The sequence below is a fragment of the Manihot esculenta genome, chromosome 18 (genome assembly GCF_001659605.2).
Source record: "Manihot esculenta cultivar AM560-2 chromosome 18, M.esculenta_v8, whole genome shotgun sequence".
Classification (NCBI taxonomy): domain Eukaryota; kingdom Viridiplantae; phylum Streptophyta; class Magnoliopsida; order Malpighiales; family Euphorbiaceae; genus Manihot; species Manihot esculenta.
In genome coordinates, this window is record NC_035178.2 from 5,105,330 (window position 1) to 5,123,776 (window position 18,447).

General features: G+C 35.4%; 1 protein-coding gene across 1 annotated transcript; it reads left to right on the forward strand.

Moving 5' to 3' along the window:
- The first annotated feature begins 4,379 nt into the window (after positions 1-4,379).
- Positions 4,380-11,524, forward strand: LOC110606890 (serine/threonine-protein kinase CTR1-like). The gene is made up of 15 exons (XM_043953194.1): positions 4,380-5,666; positions 5,887-6,185; positions 6,323-6,467; positions 6,944-7,059; positions 7,537-7,736; positions 7,973-8,386; positions 8,487-8,527; positions 8,838-8,906; positions 9,541-9,641; positions 9,724-9,808; positions 9,897-9,995; positions 10,078-10,146; positions 10,426-10,557; positions 10,732-10,826; positions 10,990-11,524. The coding sequence occupies exons 1-15, from the start codon at positions 4,938-4,940 to the stop codon at positions 11,063-11,065; spliced, it is 2,670 nt and encodes an 889-aa protein (XP_043809129.1). The 5' UTR covers positions 4,380-4,937; the 3' UTR covers positions 11,066-11,524.
- Positions 11,525-18,447: the final 6,923 nt, after the last annotated feature.

Genomic DNA, 18,447 nt, shown 5'->3' on the forward strand with positions numbered 1-18,447 from the left:
AAATAGTCCTTTCGTTTTTTTTTTTTGTTAAAAATAGATAAAGGATGAGAGAAAATTTTTAAAATCTAATTTTATCCTCAAATAAAATTCCTTATTTAGTTCTTAATATTGCTATTATTAACAAGTCAGTCCCTATATTTTCAGAAATCTATTAAAATGTCCTTATCTTTTTTCATATCTATTAAAATATTATTATTTTTTCTTATATCTATTAAAATGTCTTTATCGTTTCTTTCCGTCAACGAAATAATCCCTTATCTTTTCGTCAATGAAATAGTCTTTGCTCCTCCTCTTCCTTAAAAAAGAAGAAGATGATGAAGGAGAAGAAGAAGATGATGAAGGAGAAGAAGAAGAAGATGATGATGAAGAAGAAAAAGAAAAAGAAAAAGAAGAAGAAGAAGAAGAAAAAGAAAAAAAAAAGAAGAAGAAAAATCTCTTCCTCCTCTTTCTCTTTAAAGAAGAAAAATAAAAAGAAAAATCGAAAAAGAACAAAAAAAGAAGAACCAAAAAAGAAGAAGAAGAAGAACCAAAGAAGAAGAACAGAAGGAGGAAAAATCAACGAAGGAGGAGGAAGAAGAAGAAAATAACGGGATAATTTGGTCTTTTTCTATATTTTTAACGGTAAAAATAGATGGAAGGACTATTTTGTTGACGGAGAGAAAAAATAAGAAAATTTTAATAGATTTCTGAAAATGTAAGGACTGACTTGTTAATAATAGTAATACTCAAGAATTAAATTGTAAATCTCTCTAAAATAAATCGATCTGGATTCTATGTGATTATTTTATTCAGATATAAATATTTATTTATTTATTTTAAATTTATGTGAATTGGATTTAAATAATTTTTTAACTTTTATTATAATTTTATTTTATTATTTTTTTAAATTTATTTTAATGATTTCAAATGATTTTGTGTTTCGAAAAAGTGCAATTTGTATTTAAATTTTTGAATTTTGCTAATTCATTAAATATAACTATAGATATAATAAATTTAAGATAAGTATAATTTTTTTAATATAAATTAATTTAACACTTTTTGTATGTTGTCAGTAAAGAATTGATCTAGTTAACTACCGTAAACTTGTCGAATTTTCATAGTTCTATAACTTTTTTCTATGCCTATAAAATTTATTCATTGAGTTTTTATGGATTTTTTCCTTGTTGTACTCGTAATACTGATTTATCGAATTGTAATGACTCGTTTAAAATGTTGTAGTAGTACTACTTTAATAATTAGCTAATATATTTTTATTGATGTTTAGATTTTCGTATGAACTTTTTAATTAACTTGTGTTGAAAGAGTTCAAAATCAAATGTCTTCACATTTACAAGTGAAAGTAAATTAATGACTTACAATTAGTTAATGACTTCTAAGATAATATATTGTCCTTGTCATATACTAATTATGATTTTTTTGGAAAAAAAAAAATATTTTGACGACCACTGTAAAAACAATTACTAATTACTAAAATAACTAACTTACAACTAAGAAAGTAAATATCTAGATTAAATGTTTGGTATAGTTATTGTAGTTTCATATCAAACATTTTTACTCATTTCTCAAACAATCAATAAGCTTTTGTTGTATTGAAAAACTCATTGAAATGCTGCATTTTGGTATATATATGTATTTTTTTTATATTCTTTAATTTTTATTTACATATATTTGTGTAAATAATAAAATAAATGTATGAGCTAATGATTTAATGGTCATATATTATTTTCATAGTAAAATGGTAAATTATATAATTTAATATATTTTATAACTCATTTTATACATTAAAACAGCCACTGCTATATACAATTTTATCAAATTATTTAATTTAAATAAGGTATTATAAATATAAAGGGTAATTTTCAACAACCTTCACTAAACTTTGGAGATATTTAATATCACCATCCCTCAATTTTAATTTCAAAAACAATTAAAAGTCACCCTCATCTACTTTCGATGAGATTTTCAACACAAACGTGGATAAAATCATTTTAAAAAATAGATAAGCATGATTTTTTATTAATTTAAAATTAAAGTTGAAGAATTTTACTATAAAATTGAAGTTGAAAAGTATTGATAAAATAACTTTAGAGTTAAGGGAAGGTGGATAAAAATTTACATTTTGTATATTCGGTTGATTTAATTCTGAATTGAAATCGAAAATTTAATTTAATATAAAATATTAACCGAAATGTAATTGAATAAAAGAAAAATCGAATCTAATTTCAACCGATTATTAAAAAATAACAATTCTGCCATCAAGCAAAACATCTTTGTGAAAAAAAAAGAAAGAAATATATGAGTAGAACATACACATTCAATTCTTAATTATAGGTGTAATGCAAAGCCAATAGAACAATTTCAAAGCAACCTTCTCAAATTTAAGTTCCCATTCAAAAATAACATCTTCAAATCATTAGAAAAATTTGAACTTTATTTACTTATCTTTTATAAATTCTTAGAATCAGATATGAAAAAAAAAATAAAAATCAATGTGTAAACTTATTACAAGAAATTAAGAGCACTTAAATCTATGGCCAAACAGAATCCAACAGACCCATATCAAGAAATTAAGTGCATAAGAGATGAAGCATATGCAATAAAGAGATGAACTCATTACACAGGAAATTAAGAATAAGTAAGTTATAGACCTTGATAGTTTCTATTGATGATATCAGTATTGAGCTCAAACATGTATTTTTCTATAAAATTAAGAAATTAATTAATGATTTTCTTTACTATGAAAATTAAATAGCAAAATACATAACCATTAAATTAATTGATGAATTAATTAATAATTTTTTAAAAATTTTAATGATAATTTAATATATTTTTAAAAATTAAGGAACTAATTGATTAAATAGTAAATATTTTTATAAAAAAATATATTAATAAGAAAATAATTAATAGACATTTTTATAAAATTAAGAGATAAACTAATAAGTTTTTTTATAATACATAAACTAAATAATAAACATTTAAAAATTAAAATTAATATGAGAATTAATTAGTAAATTTATTAAAATTTTAAGTATATTTAATATATTTTTTAAAATTGAAACTCATTAATAAATTTTTTATATTAAAATAATTATATATTAAAATTTTCTTATAATAATAAAATAAAAATATATTTTATAAACCAATTGAATGAATATATATTTTAAAAAATGAATATAAAATTTTAAAATTGTTAGTGATAAATAAATATAATAGTTTAATAGAATTTATAATAAAAAATTCAATATTTATTTTTTTATTTTTACTTTTTAATTTTAAAAATAATTTTTGATTAGTAATAATAATAATAAAAATATAACAGAATAAATTTTTAATTTTTTATCAAATAAAAAAAAATAATGAAAATAATACCCTTAAGAGATTATTAACTTTTAGTTGGATTTTTTTTTTCAATATAATAGAAATAGGTCTGATATTTTTAATATACCATGTAATTGAATCTTAATATAATAAAGCTGAATAATTATATTTGAGTTTGAAAAGGATTTAATTTAAAAAATAATAACGAATTCAAATTGAATTTGAGTTTTATATTTGAATTTTATTTATACAGTATTCATTAATTTAACCCGGTTATATAAATAATTAATTTAATATATAAATAAATATATTATATAATAATATTTAAAGATATTTTTATTTAAAAATTAAAATTTAAATATTTTTAAAAATATTTAATTTTTAAATGAAAATTATTAATAAAAATATTTTTATATAAATTATTAATTAAAATATATAAAATTATACGTTTTATATTTTATTTCTATAATAATAATAATAATTAGATTTGAGATGAATTTAAATTATTTATATTAATCTTTAAATAAATTTAAGATGAATTGATATATCGTTATAAGTATTGAATTTGAATTTAAATATTTTCGCATCTTATTTTTCAACCTTAATTAATGAATAAACATAATTAAATAATTAAAAGTTATACTGATCAATTAAAAGTTATACTGATCAATTAAAAATAAATTTAATTAAAAAATAATTTAAAATTTTCAATTTTAACTGTTATCCTCCAAACACATTTAGATGTATCAATTATCTTATTAAATAATTTTTATCAAATTAAAAGATGTTTTAGATTTTTTAATTTTACCTGTCTCCCTTAAAATTCACTCAAATTTAAGTAATAACTATTTTATTACTCTTATCAAAAATTTGTTTAGCCTTAATAATAATAAATAAATAATTTTTAATAAGGTTAAAATATACTCCTCGAACATAAAATTTGCGGTTTCAGTAATTTACACGTGCACATCATGCGAAATATAGACATATCGCCATAAAAGTTTATATATAACGACTGTTTTTATACTATGTTTTAAGCGTGCTCCCCTTCCAAACTCCTGCCGGCTCACCACACCCCGATCATTAGCTTTATCACTTATTTCACTCCTTTCGACATTTTTAATTTTTAATTTTTCCACCGATTCATCTCCCCTTTTGTCTCTTTTTATTTGGCTTAATCGACACCACTAGAGCAATGAAACTCAGCCTCCCTTTGATTTACCCATAAAACTGCGCAAACAAAAGCTTAGCTCCTTTATTTTTTTCATCATCCAAGCAAATTTAAATTTTCCTACGGGGAACAAGCAAGAAAGAGACCTCACTTTCAAATTATGGGCAGATAAGTGTGTAACGTTGGGAAAGAGTTTTAATTTTAGTTCATTCCTTGAATCTTCTCAAGTTGCAGAGATTGTCGACACTTGTTTTCCCTTCTTCTTCATTTGCGAGAACGAGAAACAGCTTATCAAAGCGAGCCTGACTTGAATTTTGAGTGGGGAGAAAGAGAGATTAACGGTGTGCGAGGAGAGTAAGTGGTGACGGTGTGCTCCTGCGGTTTGTTATTTTTTCTTTCAGAAAGGAAAATTTCCGTTGGTGCGGTGAGTTAAGGAGGTCGTGAAAAAATGCCTCATAGGACGACATACTTCTTTCCGAGGCACTTTCCTGATCGGCTAGGATACAGTGCTCCTAGGTCACTGTCCATTGAGGAGAAGCGGAAGCTCATCAAAGATAATTTCAGTGACCACGAAGATGACTATTTTATACTGGACAATAGCACATCGTCGACCCCAGTGTATGATCTCTTCACGAGCAGCGATGACGAGAAGTATCATCAAAGGAGGAATCAGTATGGTCAGAAAGATAAGTATCGAAAAAAGAAGAAGCAACTTGCCAACTACTTGGACTGGCTTTCCGAGAGACATGATAATAAATTGGTTTCTCACGTCAATTTGCGAACATCCTCCTCTGATGATGAGGGTAAAAAACCTTTGATTACTCGGGAACCTGCAGCACGAAAGCCGGAGCTGATTCCGGATGTTAACGGCAAGGTGTCCTTGCCGAGACAGTCGAGCGGGTGTAGTTATACGGGTAGTTGGTTGTCGGGGACTACATTGGACGGAAATTATTTTAGCCATGTTAAAGACACTGGGATTAGCACCTCGAGGAAGGATGTGGTACAGGCGGAGGAGAATGATGAGAAGGGAGCGCAGAGGACTGAAGAGATTTACTCTCTGCAGCTTGCTTTAGCTAAAAGGATTTGTTTTCACTCTGGCCTTGCTAGTGAGCTTGTATTTTTGCAGGAGGGCAGGCCTGAGTCCTCCAATGCTGAAGCCGTATCTTATCGTCTCTGGGTACCCACTGCCTTTCACAGTCTCGTTTTTATATCAATGGTCCAATCATACTATGTTATTATTCTTCATTTTGAACAGCTTTTCGTTTTGAGGAGTCAAGTTTGTATGCCACAGGGAATTGCATATTGGTCTTTCGTGGTCTTTAGCTCGAAAGAGTTATGAGTTCCACCTTTGTACAAGTCATCGGATATGTGTTTGATCTATTGTGCTCGTTTTTCAGGTCAGTGGCCGCTTGTCGTACAGTGACAGAATAACAGATGGATTCTATAACATATTTGGAATGGATCCATATCTGTGGGTGATGTGCAATGATGAAGATGAAGGAAAGCGGATGCCTCCTTTAACGTCCCTTAGAGAAATTGAACCAAGTAAGGTATCAATGGAGGTGGTTGTCGTTGATGTGCATGGCGATTCCCGCCTTAAGGAGCTAGAGAATAAAGCTCACGAAATTTATTGTGCCTCGGAAAGTACGGTTGTTTTGGTGGAGAGACTGGGGAAACTCGTTGCTATTTGCATGGGGTAAGTTTTTTTTTTTTTTTTAATTTTTTTTTCTGAAAAATTGCATGGGGTAAGTTCTAGATTCCTTCTTTGATAAACAATTGCATGCTGTATGTAGGTGTTTGATTGTGATCAAGTAATTCAATTTAATTTTTCAGGGGAACTTTCCCGGGGGAGCAAGGTGATCTTCATAAACGCTGGCAAATAGTTAGCAGGAGATTGAGGAACTTCCATAAGTGTATTGTTATTCCCATTGGTGGCCTATCCATGGGACTCTGCAGGCATCGCGCAATTTTATTCAAGGTGATAATCTAGATTAACCGGTTCTTATTGTGTAAAGTTATGTTAAAGTATATTTGTTGATCCATCAAAGAGGAAATACTATTTCTTCGAAGTGTATAATTTAGAACATAAAATTACAAAACATATTAATAATATATTGTTCTGCTAATAAGCTAGATGATAATTCTATATCATTAGAATATGTTATCATGATATTTTTTGTTTTTTTTTAAAAAAAATATTTATAAAAAAATTTAATTAATTTTAAAGATTTTGTCAATTCACAATTCACAAAATAAAAAATTAGGGTTGGAATCTCGATTTGACAATTATGTTTTGAAGTAATAAGACTTCACTCTTTTTGTGCAATTTATTTTGCAAGTGTATATATAAATTTATTTTGGTTTGAATGCTTGTGGCTGTTATAAATAGATTAAAGGAGAATTAAGTTCCATAGAGTCTTCTTAGCTAATTGCGATGTTTTTTGGCCTATGCAGAAATTGGCAGATTATATAGGTTTGCCATGTCGGATAGCTCGAGGTTGCAAGTATTGTGTTGCAGAGCACAGAGCTTCTTGCCTTGTCAAAATTGAGGACGATAAGCAGTTGTCAAGGTCCGATAATTGTTTATTAATAAACCACAAAGTAAAAATTAAAATAAAAGAAAAATACTAAAATTTGTGCTTTAAGTTTCTCCACTAGCTGAAGACTGCTTTAAATTTTAAGTAAGTGTGATTGCTGGAGGATTCAGTACCTGGATATCCAGTAATTATTTTGCTGCTTTTGTGTTTCTGGGATAACTGTCTAATAAGTTGTTTTTCTGTTGATGCATGGCCTTGTATATTCTTTGCTTTCTGGCACACCCTCAAGCTAATCATAATCCATCAGCGTTGCTTCTACCTTTTGATTCATCCTGACATGTCTTATTGTAGCATGAATATTAGATTTCTAATTCAGATAGAACTCTCAACTAGAGAACTTGAAAGATGTACCATAATCCAATTAGACAATTAGAAGTATCAGGATTTGTATCTTTTTTCAGTTGTCTCCCTTACTTTGTTGTTCATATGCTTGTGTATATTCTTCAACAGGGAATATGTGGTTGATCTAGTTGGGGAGCCAGGAAACATCCATGGTCCAGATTCCACCATCAACGGGTTCATATCTTCGATTCCATCACCATTTCAAATTCCTCATCTGAAAGATTCCAATTCCTACCTGGACGATTCGTCTTGTCAGATTCTGGACTCAAATCATTCATGTAATTTGATAGAAGATAATCTATATTCAGGTATGCCACATGTACATGCATTGAATGCTTAATGCTTCAAAGTGCTTAGAATTTAGGTTGAAGGCATAATTTCAATTTCAGAAGTACTTTTTGTGAATGATATTTTTGTAGCATAACATTAACACAATGATAAATTTGCTTAATGTTTAACGTAATAGTTGTTGGATATCATTGTGTCTGTACCTTTAGTACTCTTTTTTGTGGCCATCTGACTGTGAAGATCAAAACTTTTTCAGGCAAGGAAGAAGAAGGTCAACAAACAAGGGGGAATCTCGAGTCTTCTTTGTATGTTCCAGCTGATCAAGCGTCTCTTGGAAATGAGTCATCTTTGATTCCACTGGATTTAATGAGGGATGTGGTAGCTGAGAGTTCTAGCCGAGAACGTGAAGCAGATCAAGTTGTTATACAACAAACTCCCCAAAAACAGATTGTGGTGTGTGGAAGTCCAATTATTGACAATGTGGGCGAGAAAACTGAAGTGAGCATATCCTGTCAGTCAAATGTGACGGAGGTGGAGAGTGGACTTGACAATCGAGGCATATTACCTGCTGGCACTATTCCAAGATATTTGGAGATTGAACCATCACTTGCAATAGACTGGCTCGAGGTCTCGTGGGATGAATTACATATCAAGGAGCGTGTTGGTGCTGGTAAATCCTCAGCTGCTGCTTAATTCACTATTTCATTTTTGAATTAACACTCTCTGAAGTCAATGATTTTGAGGCCTATGTTCTGCCATTATGCTTGCAGGTTCTTTTGGGACAGTGCATCGTGCTGAATGGCATGGATCGGTTAGTATATTGCACCTGGGAATATATGTTTACTGATTTAAGTCTATCCTCAGTAACTTGAAATCCGATTGATTGTAAATTTTTTTTCTAAAAATTAATTTGCTGAGAGACCTTTAGTATAGGAAGTTCTGCCGCTGCTGCTTCTTTTTTCCCTCCATTTTTTCCTGAAAAGTGTTTTTTATCCTTGCTCAATGGCAAACAGTGCCTTACTTTAGATCTGTAAACTTGTTGCTTTACGTTGCTGTTGTTATTATTATTAATGTTGGGCTGTGATTGACTTCAGCAAATAATTATATTTTTCTGAATGTAGGATGTTGCTGTCAAGGTTCTAACTGTTCAAGATTTTCATGATAATCAGTTGAGGGAGTTTTTGAGAGAGGTAGGTCGTAGGTAGATGGTTAAACTATCATCGAGGTTTTTGTTCAGTGTTTCTGTCAGTAATATGCAACTGTTCTGTCCATTTCTTGTGTTCTCTGCCTTAGTGGCGCATTTTTCACATAGTTGTCAGTCAGTTGCAATATATTGTTTGCTTTTTTTTTTCCCTACTCTTACCCCCCCCCCCCCCCTCTCTCTTTTGAGATGCGTTTGCCGTGTTCCAAAATCTTTGGTCTGTGTCCAATTTCTGCATTGTGCATCCTGATTGGCTTGTTTTTATTGGTTTCTGCTTGTCTATGTTCTAGAGGATACTATTCTATTAGTATTCCAATTTTTGCTAATTTTGCAAGTGGAATGGTTTGATTCTTTTTGGTCTATGTATGGTTTCAGTGTGTGTCTTCCATATTTGCCTCTAATAGAATTTGCAGTTGAGATTTTGTAGATCTCACTTCATACTGTCACTGGTTAAATATTGTTTTGAAGTGTAAAATCCGTGTCTGTGATTGATGATCAACATTATCAGAAGTTGCGCCTCAATATAAAAGGGCTTACCAAAATTGGCATCTCTTCATCGCATGAGTTCTTTTCTTTTATAAATATGTGATGTACCTCAAGTTTCAATGGACATTTTTCTTCAGGTTGCAATAATCAAACGTGTCCGTCATCCAAATGTGGTTCTCTTCATGGGTGCAGTCACCGAGAGTCCTCATCTATCAATTGTGACAGAGTATTTGCCTAGGTAACTCATCCAATAAGTAGCAAGGTAGCTGGTTTTAAGTTCAAGTGTGAAGGAAATATGATGTCTATATATTGTGGAACAGGGGTAGTCTCTACCGCCTCATACACAGGCCATCTGCTGGGGACATGATGGATCAGAGGCGGCGTTTACGTATGGCACTGGATGTGGTGTGTAATAGTACTGCGATTGTTTTTCCATTTAATTTGCTAGTAGTATATTCTGTAGCAAACACTGATATTTATGTGCTGTTAACAGGCCAAGGGCGTCAATTATCTTCACTGTATGAACCCTCCAATTGTTCACTGGGACCTAAAATCTCCAAATTTGTTGGTTGATAAAAATTGGACAGTAAAGGTGAAGTACCAACGATGTATAACATTTGATTGTTGCAGGCAGGTTAATTTGTCTATGACTTACACTTGTATTTATTTGTCAGGTGTGCGACTTTGGGTTGTCTAGATTTAAAGCAAGCACGTTTATACCGTCAAAATCTGTAGCTGGAACAGTAAGTCATATTCTTGTTGCTTGTTGATTATAATTAGTAATTAGATGGTGGCTACAAATTAGCTTTCTGTCAGCTGTGTTCAGGGGTTCAGAAGAATCAGAACGAAATCAGTAACTGAGCATTCTATTGCTGATCTTGTTGTGGTTCACTTTACACTTATTTAGCTAGTAGCTATAGGCTCCTAGTGTTAGGCTTTCCATAAGAAGTCAGATATCCACGAGATCTTGCAGGTTGAATATTTAATTGACTAGCATGTAACTCTCTTGCTTTCATTTTCAGCCTGAGTGGATGTCTCCTGAATTCCTTCGTGGTGAGCCATCAAATGAGAAGTCTGATGTCTACAGTTTTGGAGTTATCCTATGGGAGTTGATCACCTTGAAACAGCCTTGGAGTGGACTTTGTCCTGCACAGGTATAATTGATGAGCATTTGGGTTCTCTAAAACTTCTTCCATATTTCTTACTTTGTGTTTCTTTCTTGCCTGACGATTTATCATTTGTAGCATCAATTTTTAAAATTATTAATTTTGTTATAATAGACACATGTATTATTTTTTGGGATTTGATATAACTTTGGGAGATTTCAGGTGGTTGGAGCTGTAGCTTTCCAGAATAGAAGGCTTGCCATACCAGAGAATACCCCGGGTGCGTTGGCTTCTCTCGTGGAATCCTGCTGGGCTGAGTAAGTTTTCTCTAATTTCATAATCTATTGATATTTGATGAAGCAAAAACAACTGCTGCACCTTGATTCCTGGAACAGTTGCACTTTTTCTTATAATTATTCATCTTTTCATAGTTCATACATATAAATTCCATTGCCAATGCTTGCTTAATTTCAATGGCAGAGATCCGGCTCAGCGCCCATCTTTTGGCTATATAGTCGATTCATTGAAGAAGATGCTGAAGTCTTCACGCCAGTAGATACAGACGGGGAGCAATGAAGAGTAGTTCCACCAGAGCTAATTAATGAAGTAGCATGGAATAAATCTTTTGCTGTTCTAACAAGACTTTTTGGTTCCGGGCAACTGTAGATTTGTTAGCCATCCAACTGATGTAGAAGTCTAGTTATGTCAAGAAAGTGGAAATCTGAAGCTCAGGTTGCAGGGTTTGTTTCCTTTTGAATTTCTGTAGGTATTAGTAGCCCCTCTTGTTGCCAATTCGGAATGTCGTGGAGTGCGGTGCAGTACCTGTGGAGCTTTGATTCTGTTTGCAGTGGAAGAAAACTGAAAATCTGGGCTGTACTAATGAAAGTTATCTTATGTTTATGTAGTTGCAGGACAATGTAATAACACAAAAATCACTCTTTCGTTATCCCTGTATATATTTTGCATGTTGGTTGTATGCATGAAATTTGTCAATGGAAAATGTGTGTTTTTATTTGTGTAGTTTTTTGGGAACTTTGTGGGAGGGACGGTCGGCAAATTCAAAGAGATTAATCTTTTGTGGATATTGAGGAAACGTTGGTGAATTAAAATCTCACCTCACTTCCTATCTTGAGTAGAAGCAGCGCAAATGGTGGTCGATCTCCTTTGGGCTGTCTATCTGCATGTACATGATAATATCCTGATCAAGCATAAATTAGCCACATTTTTATTATCTTTTTTATTGCTTATTTACACATTTTTTAGTTTAATTTATGGTTTTTATCTTGTTTTTACAGAAAAGGAAGAAATTGGAAAATTGGAGAAAAAGTACAGAAAATTGACAGAAAAGTGATTGGGTCAGTGATTTGCCCAGTGATCCGCCCAGATCAAGCTGAAGCAGAAACCTGGAGGCAACAAGTGATAAGGTTAGTGATTTGTCCAGGACACTCGAAGACACTGGCCAAATCACTCGCAGAAGACAGAGAGAACTGACTCACAGAAACGTGATCGGGTCTGTGATTTGCCCAATCACTTGAAGAAACTGGTCAAATCACCGGGCAAATCACTTTCACAACAGAAACTGACAGCAGAGCGGGAATTTGGGCAGAAAACAGAAATCCGAATTTTTAGAAGTCCAAATCCAACCCAATCACTACCAACATAAAACCAAGAGCCACGAAAGAGCTTCTCATCCAAGGAATTCCAATTGCAATTAAATTCAACATCAAAAGAGGAGTCAAACACCAAATCAAAAAGGGATTTCAAAACCCTAGATAGATAGAATTCTTCAGCTATAAAAGGAGAGCCTCCAAACCAGCAAAGGCATCTTCTGATCAACTATTGAGCCTCCTCTTCCTCTCGCCAGAAACTCTGCAGTTTCTTTCTTTCTCCTTTCTTTTCATCTTTTGTGTATTTTAGTCACCATGAGTGGCTAAATTCATTCTTTTCTAGTTGAAGTTGAGAATATTCAAATTTGTGATGAATTGGGAGATTTAAATCTCCATTGTTAAACTTCTATTTATTTTCAATATTTATGCAAACTGATCTTTCCATAATTGTTGCTTTGCTTTTAGAATCAATAAGGGCCCATTGCTTTTAAATTGCTTAAGTAACAAATTGTTTGAATGATTTAAGTACGTAATTGCTTATATTATTTGAACACAAATTTAATCAAGTTGCATAATCTAAACTTGGCCACGCGGTTGGCAAGGTTAGAATTAGGTTTCTCTAAGTCTTAATGCAGTTAACAGTTGTTCGATGCCAAAGGCCCCAAGGACGTTCCTTGGCAACTTGTTAACTAGTGTTTGATTAGCGAACGTTTCCTAATCAAACTAGAACTAAGGAGGAATTTGGATTGTGAGAAGCGTCTTCCACATCCTAAACTAATTTATTGAGATAAATAGGAGTATTAAAGAATCAATGATCAATTCTAAACAATCTGAAATGGATCCATACTTCAACTAGAAGCTTTTCTCTTATTGATTTACTCAAACTTTAAATTATTGCTTTCTTTTGCTATTTAATTTTAATCATCAAATCAAAACCCCCCTCTTTTATTTATTTGCTATTCACCTAGTCATTATTAGGAAAGTCTTTGGTGTCAATTCCCTGTGGTTCGACCCTATTGCCACTATCTACAAATTTATTTGTTGATTGATAATAGGTTTATTTTTTACGGCTTCGACAACCGCCTATCAAAAATTGGCGCCGTTGCCGGGGAATTGATCTAACTAACGTATTTTCCCTTTATGACCAGGTCTGGCCGTAAAGACACTCTTCTTTACGACCCTGAGATTGAGAAAACTGCCAAGCACTTAAGGAAGCAAGCAAATTTGAGGAACCAAGCCTCAAAAGCATCTTCATCAGCAACACCATCTCACAGAGCTGTTGTTATACCTGCTGATTTTTCTGCACCAGCAAATTCACCTACCTCTGCACCAGCTGAAGCACTTGCTGTCACATCTGCCCCTGCTGCAGAAATTTTTGCACCAGCAGACTCTCCTATAGCCACTACTGCATTTGAACCTGATACCCGATTCCAGGTTATGGCAGAAAATCCAGCAATGGCACAACAACCTGCTGTCCGTGAGGAAGCTGAACTTCAAGCTGGAAATTTGCTTATCCCTATCCAAGCACCACAGCCACAGCCACGGGAAAGAACTCTTGGAGAGCTAGCTGAACCAGCAGGAGACCTAGCACCCTTATGCATTACATATCCCCCATTAACAGCACCTTTTGAGCTTAAGACAGGCCTAATCCATCTCCTTCCCAAATTCAGAGGCCTAGAAAATGAAGACCCTCACAAGCATTTGAAGGCATTCCACGTTGTGTGCTCAACCATGAGACCCCAAGGTATTCCCGAAGATGATATCAAACTTAGAGCCTTCCCTTTTTCCCTTGACGACTATGCCAAGGAATGGCTATTCTACTTGCCACCCGGATCCATCACATCATGGGCTGATATGGTGAGAGCATTCTTGAGAAAATTCTTCCCAACCTCAAAAGCCATAGGCATCCGTCGAGAGATAAGTGGCATAAGGCAAAAGCACTCTGAAGGCTTGTATGAGTACTGGGAGAGGTTCAACAAGTTGTGCACAAGCTGCCCTCAACATGATATTTCTGACCAATCTCTCATTGAGTACTTCTATGGAGGTTTGCTACCCTCAGAGAGAAAATTTATTGACGCAGCCTGTGGAGGAACAATTGAAAAAAAATCACCTCGAGAGATGAGAGACTTAATTTCCTCCATGGCTGCAGCTTCTCAACAATTTGGAGACCAAGAGCTGCCATCAAGGAATGTAAATGAGGTGAGTAATTCCATTTTATCATCCCAACTTTCTGAACTCACCAATGCTGTCCGTAGCCTTGTTGTGAGTCAAACCCAACAAGTCCAGCAGATTCAGCAGCCCAAGACATGTGGAATATGTGCCAACAACCACCCAACTGATCTATGTCCTTCCCTTCAAGAGGAGGACCAGCAAGTCAATGCTGTTGGAGGCTTCAATGGGCAAAGAAGGTATGATCCTTATGCAAATACTTATAATCCAGGCTGGAGGGACCATCCAAATTTCAGTTATGCAAGGGGAAATCAATATCCAAGCTACCAGCAAAGGAATCAAGCTCAAGCTGCACCTCAAAACTCCAATGCACCTCTTGAAGAGATTGTAAAGAATTTAGCAAGCACTGTGCAGAATCTTGAGAAACAAGTGAGCCAAATGGCCTCTTCAATGAGCAAATATGAGTCTCAAGGGAAGCTACCCTCCCAAACTGAGATAAATCCAAGATAAAATGTTAGTGCCATCACATTGAGGAGTGGAAAAGAGTTGCAAGACCATAGGGCTGAAAAATTGCAAAAACAGGCCATGGAGATAATTCTGCCAGAAAGTGATCAGGGCAGTGATTTGCCCAATTCACTCGTAGAAACTGACCCGATCGCTGGGCAAACTGAGCTGTCCAGCAGTGATTTGCCCGGTGATTTGCCCAAATCACCAGAGAAGGCAGAAAGTGATCTGCCCAAATCAACAGATCAGGCAGAGTCCAGCCGAAAGCAGAAAATACAGCAACCAGCAGAAAAATTCAAGATACCTCCTCCCTTCCCAAAGAGATTTGCAAAGTCCCAAAAGGAGAAAGAGGAAAAAGAGATATTGGAGACACTCCGCAAGGTGGAAATCAACATTCCCCTACTTGATGCTGTAAAGCAAATTCCAAGGTATGCCAAGTTTCTCAAAGAGCTATGCACCAACCGAAGGAAACTTGCTGAACGTGAAAAGGTAAGTGTGGGGGAGTGTGTTTCAGCTGTAATCCAAAGGAAACTTCCAACCAAATGCAAGGATAGAGGGATGTTCGCGGTTTCATGCAAGATAGGCAATGTGGGAATAAAGAAGGCCATGTGTGACCTTGGAGCTTCAATAAATGTCATGCCACTTTCCATTTTTAACTTGTTGAATGCAGGTACACTCAAGGGCACCAGTATTGTGATCCAATTGGCTGACCGATTCGTCGTCCATCCCAAGGGAGTGCTAGAAGATGTGTTGGTACAAGTTGACCAACTAGTCTTCCCAGCAGATTTTTATGTGATTGACATGGAGGAGGATAAGGGCAAAATCACCTCTGACATCTTACTTGGGAGACCATTCTTGAGCACAGCAAGAACAAAAATTGATGTGCATGATGGCACATTGACTATGGAGTTTGAAGGGGAAGTTATCAAATTTAATGTTTATGATGCCATGAAATTCCCCAATGATGTTTCTCCTGTTTATGGCCTTGATGTTATTGATGATTTAAGTCAAGAAATTTTTGATTTTGATCAAGAAAACTTACTTTATGAAGGTCTTTGCAGGAAAGGAGAAGTGGACAGCAACATCACTGAAGCAGAAAAAACAGCAGACTGCTGTAACTTGCTGGATGTGGGTGATTTGCCCAGTGATTTGCCCAGACCACCAGATAATCTGCTCAAATCACAGACCAAATCACTGGAGCAGACAGACTTGACAGAAAGTGATTTGCCCAGACCACCAGATAATCTGCTCAAATCACAGACCAAATCACTGGAGCAGACAGACTTGACAGAAAGTGATTTGCCCAGACCACCAGATAATCTGCCCAAATCACAGCCCAAATCAGACAGCAAACAGCAGAAATCAGCACTAGAATTGAAACCATTGCCAAGCCACCTCAAATATGCCTACTTGGGAGCTGGAAATTCACTTCCAGTCATTATTTCTAACCAGCTCAGCCAAGAAGAAGAGGAAAAGCTCCTTGATGTGTTAAAGAAGCACAAAAAAGCAATTGGGTGGACCTTGGAGGACATAAAAGGCACCTCAAGACCATTCGGTGGAGGCTCATCTCACCAGAATCAGAGACAGGATACAGCACATGAAGCTATTGACATACGGAGTCCACAAACAAGCAAGGTTTTCAAGGTTAATGGACATCGTTTGAAGAGATTCTATGAAGGTTTTATTGTCCATGTTGTGGAGGAGGTTCCCTTGGATCCCCCTTCCCAAGACTGCTGAGCAAGACACTGAAGTCCAGCCCAAGACAGAAAACAGGGCGCTATTGGGAGGCAGCCCAGATGTAGTGATTTGCCCAGTGATTTGCCCACTGCTTGCCCAAATCGCCGGGCCAATCGACTGAATATACCATAGTCACAAGTGATCGGGGCAGTGATTTGCCCAATTGCCCAGATAATTTGACCAAGATCACCGGTCCAATCGCAAAATCAAGCACATCATCAGAAAAGGGCGTGAACAGTACCAGCCTAGCAACTGCAAAGGAGAAGCGGTCTGGCCAAGTGATTTGCCCACTGCTTATCCAAATCACTGGTCAAATCACCCTGTCAAGAATCCAGAGGGCCAGCATTAAATGATCAGGGCAGTTCACATACCCAAATCACTTTAAGTAGTTCTTTTCTTTTACTCTTTTACTTTTTACGCTATCTACTGTTTTTATCTCTTCTTCTTCAAGATTTCTCCTCTCCGACCCACCACTCACCCACCGGCAAACTCAAGACCACAATGGTAAGAATTAAGATGAAGGCCACCGACGGACCGTTCATGTGGAAGAAACTAGGGCTGCCGAGACCCATCCCCTCCGACAGTGATGACGAAGCGCGGGACACCCCTCCACAGCAGCCCCTGCAGATGGGACAACACAGGAAACAGGGCAAGAACCAGCAAATACACTTCCAGCAGACCCCAGCAGGATGCTCCTCAGCCACCAGAAGACGAAGCCCCCAACCAGACAGTAGAGGCTCGTCTCAGTAGGATTGAGGACCGAATGCAAAGGATGGAGCACTTGTTGGACCTGCTGGTGGACCATTTTCTGCCCCAGCACCGTGACAGATAGCGATCTGCCCAGTGATTTGCCCAGTGCTTGCCCAAGTCACTGGTCAAATCACCCACAGGCCAAGAAGTCCCTTTCCCTTTTCTCCTTCATTTCTCTATATATATATATATTCAAACATTGAGGACAATATTTGGGATAGGTGTGGGGGTACTGGAGAGTATTTATTCACTGATCACACCATCTTTTGATTTCTATTTGTTTCTTATTGTTTCTTTTTACATTATTCTTACCCCTTTTTGCACACACCAGAATTTTTTTCACACTTTTTGCACACACACACAGAATTTTGTAACGACCCGGAAATTCGACCCGTTACCGGCGCTAGGATCCAGATCGGCTTAAGGCCGCCGGGACCCGTAGCAAGCCTACATACCTCCTGCAAACCTGTGGAATCCCATACATAACAACATATACATGATCTGTAAAAATTTTTCTTTTCTCTTATCCAAGCAAAACTTGTGCATGCACAAAATCATACATAAACCCCACACTGGAGTCCTCATCAAATACTCCAATGGGGTATCATCATCATACATATCAGCTTGGATAATCATGGTCATTAACATCATTACTCATTAAACACTCTGTACATAATGGGGATTCACACACCTCTAGGTCAAGCACTACTATAATCCTCAATACATCATCAAATCATTCATTACATTACATGGTCATAAATACTCATTACATCATGTTCATGTCCACTACTATCTATTACAACATACATGACTTAACTTCACTCTAGCCGACTTCCTGATCTATCCTATACCTGCAACTCTGGGGATAAAGGGAGTGGGGTGAGCTACTAGAGCCCAGTGAGCAGAATAATAAAACATCAATTTAAATCATGCTTTCATGTATGCGCCATAACACAAACATTTCACAACAAGGATGAACTTGTCACCATTTAGCCCCTATCTTTCTTACTTATACATGCCGGGGGCGTAGAGCCGTAGCAGGCACACCCGGACTTCCATAATCTGTCATAGTGCCAGGGGCGTAGAGCCGTAGCAGGCACACCTGGACTCACATAGGCTATCATGACATACAAGGGCTAATGGATCATTCAACATTCATCCACATCAACAA

Bases quoted from the DNA above. Each gene is read 5' to 3' on its own strand.
- LOC110606890 (XM_043953194.1), top strand. From the start codon at position 4,938: ATGCCTCATAGGACGACATACTTCTTTCCGAGGCACTTTCCTGATCGG. The intron at 7,060-7,536 runs GTCCGATAATTG...ATTCTTCAACAG, and splicing joins GACGATAAGCAGTTGTCAAG to GGAATATGTGGTTGATCTAG. The intron at 9,642-9,723 runs GTAACTCATCCA...ATTGTGGAACAG, and splicing joins GTGACAGAGTATTTGCCTAG to GGGTAGTCTCTACCGCCTCA.